The following is a 13,013-nucleotide window of genomic DNA, read 5'->3' as shown; positions in this document are numbered from 1 at the left end:
TTGTACAGCCATTTCATTCCGTACAGCTGTTTCATTTCGTACAGCTCTTTCTGTTTTAATTTGTGTATGCTAGGATTCAAAAGTGGAAATTCAGAAGCATTGATGGTGAAACACAAATATTTGATATTCAACATACAATGAAACACAAACATGTACTTATACAAATGGTTCCATAGCAACCAGGAACGCAACAAAAGTTGATACATAACAAAAATTTTATGTTATACTGTACATAATTTTTGTAGCTCCAAACGAAGGGTTGATACAGTTCACATCTGATTATCATAATTAAACATCTTCTGATAACAATGCTATTTCCGCCTGCTCTATCTATACAGAACAATGCCTTGAAGGGGAAGATTTTTTCCTTTTTTTTCTTCTGTAACCTTCCAACCTAATACTACAGATTTTACACGGACAATCGCTTTTTGTTTCAAGCAGTTATCATAGCCAGTTAACTTTCTTACAATTATAAACGGTTTCATATTAAAGGCGGGGTTGGATAGTTATTTCTCAAATCATGCAGATTTCATAAGTGATACAGCCAACAACTCAAACAGTCACAGATATATTAAGATACATCACTTCGGTAAACAGGGAACACCCTTCTCAAAAAACACGATACATATATCGTAAATTGGGTAACAGTATTTTATATTCAAGATTGGAACATATAAAGCTCCTGTTGAATGCAGATGGAGGACATTTTGGGGGCACACCTCCATGAAATATTTCAAGTTTTATTACAAATAAAGATCATAACAGATATATGTAAGGAGGCATTCCCTGTATGTATATAATCGTAAAACCTGCTCACGTTCATTAAAAATTTTATAGGACTTAGAATTGCTATACTTTTATACTAATTTACAGCGGAACAAAATACAAGTTTATAAAAAAAAAAAAAAATGAATGTTTGTGAAACAAGCTTGAAATTTCCAACTGAGATAAATGGAAATGTCTATCAAATTTGCTTCACCTAAAAAATGTTTGATGATACTTTTTTGAAGTTCTTCAGATAAAATCAAGTTTTTTCCAGTGTTACAGCATGACATTTACAGTTTTAAACCCAAAATGCAATGGTTTGCTGAAAAACCTATTTTTGAACCACTTTTATTTTCACATAAAAATTATTTTCTTGCACTTTAATGTGAAGTTCACCATACTTAAAACATCCCGAGAGCCGGATGATAAACAGATGTTCTTACACCTTGTTAGAGCAACAAAATCCATCCAACGTCAACATCCTCTTCCTGTGTGCGTAGTGTTTTTTCCCCTCTAATATTGTTACATAAAAATAAATCCAATCTGTACTTTGTACCCAAAACTTTTCTGTTTATCCAAAACTTACCAAGAATTTCATCTGTAATCCTAAATCTTAATATGTCAAAGGCAATCCAGCTGTATACAAAGTTTTGTGGTGTAGTAATTGAGAGAACAGGACTTGCTGAGAAGGTAATTTGTTGTAACTCCAGATGTAATAAATTGCTCATGTGTTACAGCATCATTTCTGGTGAGATGGCTATACCATAACACCATCTATCTCCTGAATCATCAGATTGATCAAGATTGATGTCTTATCCTACTGTTGCTTGGTCTAACCAACATCCTTCCTAACACATAACTACTTATAGAGTGGTTAGACATTATACACAAGGTCAAGGTCAGTTTCTCAAGGCTGCTTGGTCTAACCAGCATCCTTCCTAACACATAACTACTTATATAGTGGTTAGACATTATACACAAGGTCAAGGTCAGCTTCTCAAGGCTGTTTGGTCTAACCAACATCCTTCCTGACACATAACTACTCATAGAGTGGTTTAGACATTATACACAAGGTCAAGGTCAGTTTCTCAAGGCTGCTTGGTCTAACCAGCATCCTTCCTAACACATAACTACTTATATAGTGGTTAGACATTATACACAAGGTCAAGGTCAGCTTCTCAAGGCTGTTTGGTCTAACCAACATCCTTCCTGACACATAACTACTCATAGAGTGGTTTAGACATTATACACAAGGTCAAGGTCAGTTTCTCAAGGCTGCTTGGTCTAACCAGCATCCTTCCTAACACATAACTACTTATATAGTGGTTAGACATTATACACAAGGTCAAGGTCAGCTTCTCAAGGCTGTTTGGTCTAACCAACATCCTTCCTGACACATAACTACTCATAGAGTGGTTTAGACATTATACACAAGGTCAAGGTCAAGGTCAGCTTCTCAAGGCTGTTTGGTCTAACCAACATCCTTCCTGACACATAACTACTCATAGAGTGGTTTAGACATTATACACAAGGTCAAGGTCAAGGTCAGCTTCTCAAGGCTGTTTGGTCTAACCAACATCCTTCCTAACACATAACTACTCACTCATAGAGTGGTTTAGACATTATACACAAGGTCAAAGTCAAGGTCAACTTCTCAAGGCTGCTTGGTCTAACCAACATCCTTCCTGACACATAACTACCTATATAGTGGTTTAGACATTATACACAAGGTCAAGGTCAGCTTGTCAAGGCTGCTTGGTCTAACCAGCATCCTTCCTAACACATAACTACTTATAGATTGGTTTAGACATTATACACAAGGTCAAGGTCAGCTTGTCATGGCTGCTTGGTCTAACCAATACCTTTCAAAACACACAACTTCTTAATGGAAATGGTTTATACATATACACAGGGTCAATGCCAGAAATGTTAAGGCCAGAAATGTCTTACAGATTACAATAAATTGAACCCAGAGTTCTGACAAGAATCTGCCAGAACAAGACTGATGCAAGCACAGGACAAGGCCACTACTAATATCAAGGCCTCAAATTCAGCCATAATAACTTCACTCAGTTCAAGGTCAATATATTAGATCATTGAAGCATCTGTCGCATCTCCATAGAAACAAAGTAAATCTTGCATCTTTATAGAAACAAAGTTAAAATCCACTTGAACCACATAAACATACAATAGATATAACTGTGCTAGCGATTGGATACAGTTACTTGAAGTCATTTTGGCTAATCTTTGTGAATATATACTTCAGCCAAAACACTTGAATTGCTTTATTGTACTTTGCCATATTGGCTAAAAACTAAGTGAAAATAGCAATTGTCTTAAACCAAACCATCTCAAGATTAGTCATTGGCTAAATGGCTAATGGCTAGCATTAGCAGAGGATAGTTACATTTTCCAGATTATCACTCTATCTAATACTAGAGAAACTTACCAAAGTTTGCTGCTGTGACATTGACCTGGTGGTGGCCTGGCCTGTGGAAGGTCACTGTCACAATAGTAGATCCCTGCTCCTATTATAGTGTAGTTATCAATGCACCATTCATATTCCAAGTTGTCTGTTACACCACGTGGCCCTGAAATAGTACATGACCCAGTAAATTAAGGGTATATCCTACCTTTCACATTATACCTTTGATTGTTTGTTAATATACAAGTACTTATATTCCAGTAACATATCCACATTAATATTTTCATATTACTGATATTACCGTTTAAATCATCGAGGCTAAAGATCAAAATTCAAACTCTACTGTATATCTGATATCAATCTGTGAACCCAGACTAAGATTTACTAGATTTTGTGCCAAACACTCCCCTATGGATTAACATTTGAAAATTATTAATACTAAAATTTCAAAAATTTCTAATGGTGTTGATAACCACTGCTATATGGTAACTTACATTTTGGGATGACTTGAAGTGTTGTTTCTATGCCAACCATTGCTGTACCGATGACCTTGGCGTCCAATACAGGTACTGCTCTCAATACTAAAACCTTGATGGAATGGGATGTACTGGAGACGTTGTTATAGGCAGTCACAGTGACATCATGAAAACCTGCCTTATCAAACTGGTAGGCTACATAGAATGCATCATCATTTGGAAACTGTCGAACAGTCACATTGCCCCATGCACGTCGGTCGAGTCCAGATTCAAACCTCAACATGAAGAATGTCAATGGTGCCACATTGATTTCAAACACAGTTTTTTTGCCAAGGAGAACCGGTCCAAAACTTTCAATGCTGACACAAGATACAGGTTCCTGGACACAAATAAAATTGTCTACAGACTTGGTAATGTCACTCACATCATTCTTAGCCTGTACGCTGATGTTGAATCCTCCACGCTTATCAAATGTGTAATTAGCCTTCGATAAACCAGATTGTTTTGAAACAGATAACAATATGGCATGTCTATTTGGGACCTTCCAGATAAATTTTGGATTGCTACCATGAGCAACTGTTGCAACGCAACTGAGCAATTGGTCAACTCTGATACATATACTAGGGTTACAGGTCAACTGGAGGTCAGAGATCGGCTCCTGGACAACAACATTTGTTCCTGTCTGGACTTTGTTGATAATGTTAGCTGCTACAACCCTGACTTGGTAGACACCTGCTTCTGAGAAGTTGTACAACAAGTACTTAACACTGGTGTTCCACATACCCAGATAATTGTCATGTTCATCAACTATAAACCAGTGGTAGGAAACATTCACTGAAGGTGAAATCAACTGTACCTGAAATTTAGAAATTTGTCCAACAGCAATAGTATGCTCAGATTCAAATCTTGCTCCGTACAAGCGATTGATGACCTTTATATAACCTTGGAACTTTCCTGAAACATTGTCTTGTCTGCTATTCACACTGTCATTACTGTTATACACAGTCATCTGCGGCTGGTAGGTTCCCTCGCGACGATAGGCATGTTCAAACTCCACTATTAGTCTGCACCCCTGTCCATAGCTTGCGACGACCATCATTGACCCGTGGTCAGAGTTAAGTGCCATTGAAGTAGAATTGGTGTCCTTTAGTTCAGTACTGTGGTGTTCTCCGTCACCGAACTCCACCTCCAGGATCGCACCAATACGTGACGTAATCTCTAAGGCAACGAGAAATCTGATTGGTTCTCCTGGAGAGACAACAGTCTTGGAGCCAGTTGTTATGGTAAATGTTGGGTTGTCCAAGTATCTTCGCACCACGAACTGTATAAAACAAACATTATCTTAATACATATTAATGTTACAATAACTGTTTGAGCTTAATGATAACAGAAATATAAAACCTTACTGTAAATAACACAAATCATGATATAAAAACCTTAAAACCAAATTTAACATAAAAAAGTTTTGGGGAAAAGAGAAGAAAAATCCCCTCTGATCTTAGACATAACCTGACAAGTGACTGACATTTAACCTCTAACACCAAAGGTCACCAACTGTACCTGACCTATCATCACTATCTGAAGAGTTGGTTTTAATGACTGGGTTAAGGGGAGGAACCATGTGGTTGGGATCCTCCAGACCTCTCATCAGCCAACACAGCCTGATTACTTTTACTGCAATATATGTCAGCACTAGCTTAATTAAACATCTGATAGATAGTTTAGGATATTACAACAATATGTTATTCTAACTGGTCTGTGTATAGATGTACAGTTCCTATCAAACTTAGATTTTATATGACTCAGATAACAAGAATACAAAGGCCATCAATCAAACACTGGAGTTATATCATTTAAAGTTTTCTTTTTTAAATATTATGATTTTGTTATAGATGCAGAATCCAACAAGTTCAATGAACATAAGACTAGTGCATGTCATATTGCAAAAAGAATTGTGCCAAGATTGTCTTTCATCAAAATCAATTAAGTAAATATTTTGCCAGTAAATGACATTTACTGTATTTTCTTCTGCAAATCTAGTGTGTTTATGATGATGGCCCTTAAGATCCAAGCTAATAAGGTACCTTATTATCATGAATTTCAACACAGACTTGGTCAATAGTTGAGTTTTAGGAGGATAAAGATAATATAACCCTCACTGCCTGAAATGTTTATGGCGTACTGATTCAGGTGATGGTTAGTGATAAATACAAGGTGATGAGCATAATGCCCTCCCCATTTATCGGAGATGACAGTGATGATCTCATAATTTATTTCTGCAAACAGACTGTAATGTGTATTTCATGACCTATACACGTACCTTGTACAAAACCACACACAGGTATGTTTCATTATAACATCTAACTGTACACCAAGTAACAGTGCACTACATCCTGTTAAAATGACATGTTAAGTTGTAGCCACAAATTATAAATCTGTCACAGAAAGTTATTTACAAGTTGTGACTACAAGTTATCTACAAGTTGTCACTACAAGTTATCTACAAGTTGTCACTACAAGTTATCTAAATGTTGTCACTACAAGTTATCTTAAAGTTGTCACTACAAGTTATCTAAATGTTGTCACTACAAGTTATCTTAAAGTTGTCACTACAAGTTATCTAAATGTTGTCACTACAAGTTATCTTAAAGTTGTCACTACAAGTTATCTAAATGTTGTCACTACAAGTTATCTAAATGTTGTCACTACAAGTTATCTTAAAGTTGTCACTACAAGTTATCTAAATGTTGTCACTACAAGTTATCTACAAGTTGTCGCCACAAGTTATCTACAAGTTGTCACTACAAGTTATCTACAAGTTGTCACCTCAAGTTATCTTAAAGTTGTCACTACAAGTTATCTAAATGTTGTCACTACAAGTTATCTACAAGTTGTCGCCACAAGTTATCTACAAACTGTCACTACAAGTTATCTACAAGTTGTCACCTCAAGTTATCTACAAACTGTCACTACAAGTTATCTACAAGTTAAGTTATCTACAAGTTGTCACTACAAGTTATCTACAAGTTGTCACCTCAAGTTATCTACAAGTTGTCACCTCAAGTTATCTACAAGTTGTCACTACAAGTTATAGATACAAGTTGTCACCAAGTTATCTACAAGCTGTCTAAAGTTGTCACTACAAGTTATCTACAAGTTGTCACCTCAAGTTATCTACAAGTTGTCACCTCAAGTTATAGATACAAGTTGTCACCTCAAGTTATCTACAAGCTGTCTAAAGTTGTCACTACAAGTTATCTACAAGTTGTCACCACAAGTTATCACCTCAAGTTATCTAAAAGTTGTCACCTCAAGTTATCACCTCAAGTTATCTAAAAGTTGTCACCACAAGTTATCATAAATTCTAATTTAAGTGACAAACTAATGATGTCCAAATTTACATTTATATTGAATCATTCTGATAACTAATTAATTTGGAATACTTAATTGTTTGAGATTGTATAATTAATTATGAAACACTTGTTGAAGAGATCTTATAAAACATCTGTCAATGAATAATGCTTTCAAGACAGGTGGTCTTTTTGACACTTTGTTTTCAAAACTAGAACTTCTCTATGACCAGGGAATAGTGTCTATCAGCTAAGACTGACATGAAGGGAGGATAAGAACAATAAACACATTGAATTGATGAAGAGAGACAAGGATGGTCTGGTGGTCCTCTTCAGATCTCTCAAGGTGGGAAAGTGTGGAGGATATATCACAAACCTGCCACATTAATCAGAGGCAGGGTGTAAACAGTGGAATGGTACAATGATTTCCCCTAAACATTCCAACCTAAAGATATATATTTCAGCAACATTTCATTTTAAAACTTTGTTCCACCAAGGTTAGATATCATCTCTGTAACAGATTTTAGGAAAAGTATTTTTTTGCAAGCGATTCTTGAAAATGAAGATCTTTGTAACAAAATTAATCAATATATTCAAATATCTTCATATTGACTTGCTTATATATATTGTAAATAACTTGTCCCCTATTAGATAAATATATCAATCTCCAACTGTCTTAAATATATCAATCTCCAACTGTCTATCAATATCTCAGTTTCATTCTGGGATCATTTCTATTGTACTATTCTGTTCCCCTGTATATGACCTGGAAGCCGAGTTTTACAGAATACCTGAATAAATACACAACAGTATGATGGGAAAGAAGTGCAACCTTCTGGAATAGTGAGAAATAATTTCCACATGTTAAATGAAGTAAACAGTCAAGTAAAATCACGTTTCTGGCATCAGGTACAGCTGATTACCTACTCATTTGTCTGTCAAACCCTGCCACTCAGAGTGTAGAGGGTAGGGGTTAGGCGATACTGAAACTAACACCTGTGGGTGTAGGGGGTAGGGGTGAGGTGGTACCCAGACTAACACCTGTAGGTGTAGGTGGTACCCAGACTAACACCTGTAGGTGTAGGGGGTATGGGTGAGGTGGTACCCAGACTAACACCTGTGGGTGCAGGGGGTAGGGGTGAGGTGGTACCCAGACTAACACCTGTAGGTGTAGGGGGTATGGGTGAGGTGGTACCCAGACTAATACCTGTAGGTGTAGGTGGTAGGGGTGAGGTGGTACCCAGACTAACACCTGTAGGTGTAGGGGGTATGGGTGAGGTGGTACCCAGACTAACACCTGTAGGTGTAGGGGGTAGGGGTGAGGTGATACCCAGACTAACACCTGTAGGTGTAGGGGTAGGGGTGAGGTGGTACCCAGACTAACACCTGTGGGTGTAGGGGGTAGGGTACTCCAACAATGTTAGAGGTTTTACACGGCGAGATACTTTTGACAGGCGCCGTGTAACCTCTAACTGCCCATAGCTGATTTTCCCGATGCTGACGATGAAATTTTCAAAGTTCGTATATTGAAAAAATATAGCGTGTCAACTTACATTTAAATGATCCACAGGGTCCAATATATATTTCTTTCCATAATTGAATGATTAAATGAGAATAATTTCGTAAAAAAACACAAATTATGAAGTTTTCTTCTTCCGAAGCGGAGCAGAGCTCAAGCAGACAATACTGTCGGTAGTGATAGTAGATATACCACGTGATTTGCCGGTTAATACAAAAATGGATTACAACCTCTGTCCTACAAGCGGAATACAACAAAGTCCGTATCATTTCGTTCCGTTTGAAATAACGACACCTATTTTGTATCAACCATTAGGCAGCCATTATTAAAAACGACTAGAAAAGTGCTACAACGACATGGGCATGTATTTTGTGTGTTATACACCGTATTATACTATATATTTGTGTCTGTGACATACATATGGGATAAATATTGCATACATGATACGTAGACATCGTTGTAATGACCTGTCAACCTCTTAAGAGTTTTTTTCAAGCATATTTAGTTCCGCCCGGATTTCGGGCGGAAACTGCATCAAAGAATTAGTGCTTCGGAAATAAGAGGTCGCAGTCGGCAAAATAATATCCGATAGAAAAAGAGCCGACCAGCGGCCTCTTATGTTATAGGAGTAGGGGGTAGGGGTGAGGTGGTACCCAGACTTACACCTGTAGGTGTAGGGGGTAGGGGTGAGGTGGTACCCAGACTTACACCTGTGGGTGTGGGGGTAGGGTTGAGGTGGTACCCAGACTAACACCTGTGGGTGTAGGGGGTAGGGGTGAGGTGGTACCCAGACTAACACCTGTAGGTGTAGGTGGTACCCAGACTAACACCTGTGGGTGCAGGGGGTAGGGGTGAGGTGGTACCCAGACTAACACCTGTAGGTGTAGAGGGTAGGTGTGAGGTGGTACCCAGACTAACACCTGTAGGTGTAGGGGGTAGGGGTGAGGTGGTACCCAGACTTACACCTGTGGGTGTAGGGGGTAGGTGTGAGGTGGTACCCAGACTAACACCTGTAGGTGTAGGGGGTAGGGGTGAGGTGGTACCCAGACTAACACCTGTGGGTGTTGGGGGTAGGGGTGAGGTGGTACCCAGACTAACACCTGTGGGTGTAGAGGGTAGGTGTGAGGTGGTACCCAGACTAACACCTGTAGGTGTAGGGGGTAGGGGTGAGGTGGTACCCAGACTAACACCTGTAGGTGTAGGGGGTATGGGTGAGGTGGTACCCAGACTAACACCTGTAGGTGTAGGGGGTATGGGTGAGGTGGTACCCAGTCTAACACCTGTGGGTGTAGGGGGTAGGGGTGAGGTGGTACCCAGACTAACACCTGTAGGTGTAGGGGGTAGGTGTGAGGTGGTACCCAGACTAACACCTGTAGGTGTAGCGGGTAGGGGTGATGTGGTACCCAGACTTACACCTGCGGGTGTAGGGGGTAGGAGTGATGTGGTACCCAGACTTACACCTGTAGGTGTAGAGGGTATGGGTGAGGTGGTACCCAGACTAACACCTGTAGGTGTAGGGGGTAGGTGTGAGGTGGTACCCAGACTAACACCTGTAGGTGTAGGGGGTAGGGGTGAGGTGGTACCCAGACTAACACCTGTAGGTGTAGGGGGTAGGGGTGAGGTGGTACCCAGACTAACACCTGTAGGTGTAGGGGGTAGGGGTGAGGTGGTACCCAGACTAACACCTGTAGGTGTAGGGGGTAGGGGTGAGGTGGCACCCAGACTAACACCTGAGGGTGTAGGTGGTAAGGGTGAGGTGATATTTAGACGAACACATGTGCTAGTAGGTGGTACTAAAACTTACACCTACACTGTGTATGTAGGTGACAGGGGTTGAGGTGGTAGGGAGTGATGTAAGTAAGAAATAGCCAAAAGGAAATATAGAAATAGGGCACTGGAAGAAGTGAGAGGAGACATGTAACATTGGGAAGATAAGGAAAGGAAGAGATATCAAGGAGTTGTTTAGGAATAATGGGAGTGAGAGTGTATATTGGAAGAGTAGGGACTGACTAAGGAGGACAAGGATAATTTGAGAGCTCAGGATATATCCTAAAGGATTTTTGTGAATAGATGAGAGATCGAAAGCAGACTAAGAAATACAGGAAATGTGCAAATAATCTAGAACTATGGAAGAGATGGTAGCAGAGGAGATGTTAGTGTGATGTATAGGCAATATATGTCTATACACATAGAGGTCATAAAAAGAATTCAAAGATTACTGCTGAAAAGCTGATGACTGAGCTGAAGGAGACCCACACTGAATGTAAAAATGTCCAAACTTCATACAACATTCATTTTAGCATATAGAATTTTAGGAAAAATCTAAATTACAGATCAAAATGTTGTCATGATTCTGCTACCTTAAAAATATTTCTGAAACTCAAAACTTCTTGCATATGATGAGTTGTACTGCAACACAGTAAATGTAAGCGTGTTCAAACAAGCCCTCGAAAAAGAAATGAATATTACTTACAATTATCCATGTCTTCTGCAGTCGTCCAAAGTGGTTGTGGACTGATACTCTGAGACAGTGACGTCCAGTATCCCTCAGCACAAACTCCTGAAAAACACGAATAGGAACTGCTGTCAAAATTTTGTTAGAACAAGTATAAATTCCATTTGATGAAAAATAACAGAAAAAAATCCAAATCTTAAATCACTTCCACAATTGATGTAAGGCCCTTCAGTAGAATGCGTATTGCATGTGTTCAGATATAATCTGATATATGGTTGATCATATCTTGCTATGTACGAACTAAATTTCACAGTACTTATGATTTCTATAAACAATGGTACGCTTTAGAGATATGATGTTGTAAACATTGCATTAAGAAATTCTCTATTAACAATTCACCTCATAAACTCAAGTCGCAACCTCCGCCAGGTAGTGGTGATATATAGTCTCCAAACAAGGAAGATATTCAGCGATATTAAATCTCCCAAACTTCTGTTTCCTATTCAACACTTTCTGTATCAGAATCATTACTATGTACACTATCCAAGCCCACTATCCAAACTGTTGTAGGTTTAGTATATACTCTCCAAACTGTTTAGGTCTAGTATATACTCTCCAAACTGTTTAGGTCTAGTATATACTCTCCAAACTGTTTAGGTCTAGTATATACTCTCCAAACAGTTTCTTTAGGTCCAGTATACTCTCCAAGCTTGTTGGTGAGTGAGACCAGAAGGCAGGGTGGAGTGACACCTAGAATGAGTAGTGATACCATCTCCACCTCTACATCTGAATCAAACAGTTTAGTCACCAGCCCAGCTTACACACTATGATAGATCACCCTAGTCCATCTCTCCCCCTAAAGCTGTATCTTCTATATCATATCAACACACGGTGGGCTTGTTGTACTTACATATGCCAGCTTTTCTTGATTAATTCTCTTTAGTTTTCTTTCATCAAGAAAATTATGTATTAATAGAAATGTTAAATTATATTTCTTTCACATAAATATCAAAATCATACATTAGTTTTCAAATACACTAAAATGTAGTACATTAACCATCAAACAAAATTAGATAACAGTACTGTTTTGACTAAATCATCTGTCTTGCATTTTGTCAATACATGTGCAGACATAGTTAAAATTATTCCGGCTAATTTTCCTTACTTTTACAGTGACATCGTTTCTGCTATGGATACGTAAATGCCCATAAAGAAAAAATTCATTGGTAGAAAGGAATGGGCTGGTAACATTAAATAGCAATGTATTTTGACAAGCTATTCACAAATCAAAGATTCTCAAAGTTCAATCTGACCTGGCCGAATCGTCACAACAAATACCGACATCAGAGAGACAAACTCAGACTTCAGAGAAACCACAGCAAAGTTCATACATCTGATCACGACAGAGTTCATCTGTCATATACTGTATCTCTTCCTTTTTCATAGGAAAAATCACTAAGAGTTGGAAATGTTAATTATTTCCCTGTTCCTTAATCAGCAAATGGTGCTGTTTTACTGCATGATAACAAACAGTTCCTCCTCTGTCCTTTTCAGTTTTATCACATGAAAATAGACAGTGCTTTGTTGATCATTTCTACATTTTAGTACATGATAGTAAACAGATTCACCAACATTTCAGGCCAGCTAGAGATATACATCTGGTTATCTTACATATCACACTCCACATAATGTTTCAACTGAATATTAGTAAGGTCAGAGGATTAATCAAGATTTGCTCTCAATGTGGAGTTAGCTTCTGACATTCAAGACCTATGATGGAATGCTTGACAGAATTGCATCAGTTACTACATACACCCAATCTGTAATGCCAGTTAGATACAGGAGTACCTTTCTTGGTGCTAGTCGAACTATAACCTCACATTCTGTTTTCAGATCATCCCACCTTGTGTCAGGCTGTCTAGTCCAATATTCCAGTACAAACTCAATGAGCCTCTTATATATCTGGCCTGTCCATAGTAATGGTCAATGCTTGCTTATCTACTGAACATTACATTCCTAGTGA

At 38.5% G+C, this 13,013-nt stretch overlaps 1 protein-coding gene across 1 annotated transcript in view; it reads right to left on the bottom strand.

Moving 5' to 3' along the window:
• Positions 1 to 13,013, bottom strand: part of LOC117343833 — a 71,319-nt gene that overhangs the window by 2,470 nt on the left and 55,836 nt on the right. Inside the window, exons 3-5 of the mRNA XM_033906355.1 lie at positions 11,009 to 11,095; positions 3,685 to 4,987; positions 3,215 to 3,356 (exon numbers count right to left, since the gene is read on the bottom strand). Coding sequence (XP_033762246.1) covers positions 3,215 to 3,356; positions 3,685 to 4,987; positions 11,009 to 11,095 — 1,532 coding nt within the window. The remainder of the gene's footprint in view (positions 1 to 3,214; positions 3,357 to 3,684; positions 4,988 to 11,008; positions 11,096 to 13,013) is intronic.

Source organism: Pecten maximus, chromosome 15 (assembly GCF_902652985.1).
Source record: "Pecten maximus chromosome 15, xPecMax1.1, whole genome shotgun sequence".
Classification (NCBI taxonomy): domain Eukaryota; kingdom Metazoa; phylum Mollusca; class Bivalvia; order Pectinida; family Pectinidae; genus Pecten; species Pecten maximus.
Note: the sequence above shows the minus strand (reverse complement) of the source record. Positions and strands in the feature narration are given on the sequence as shown.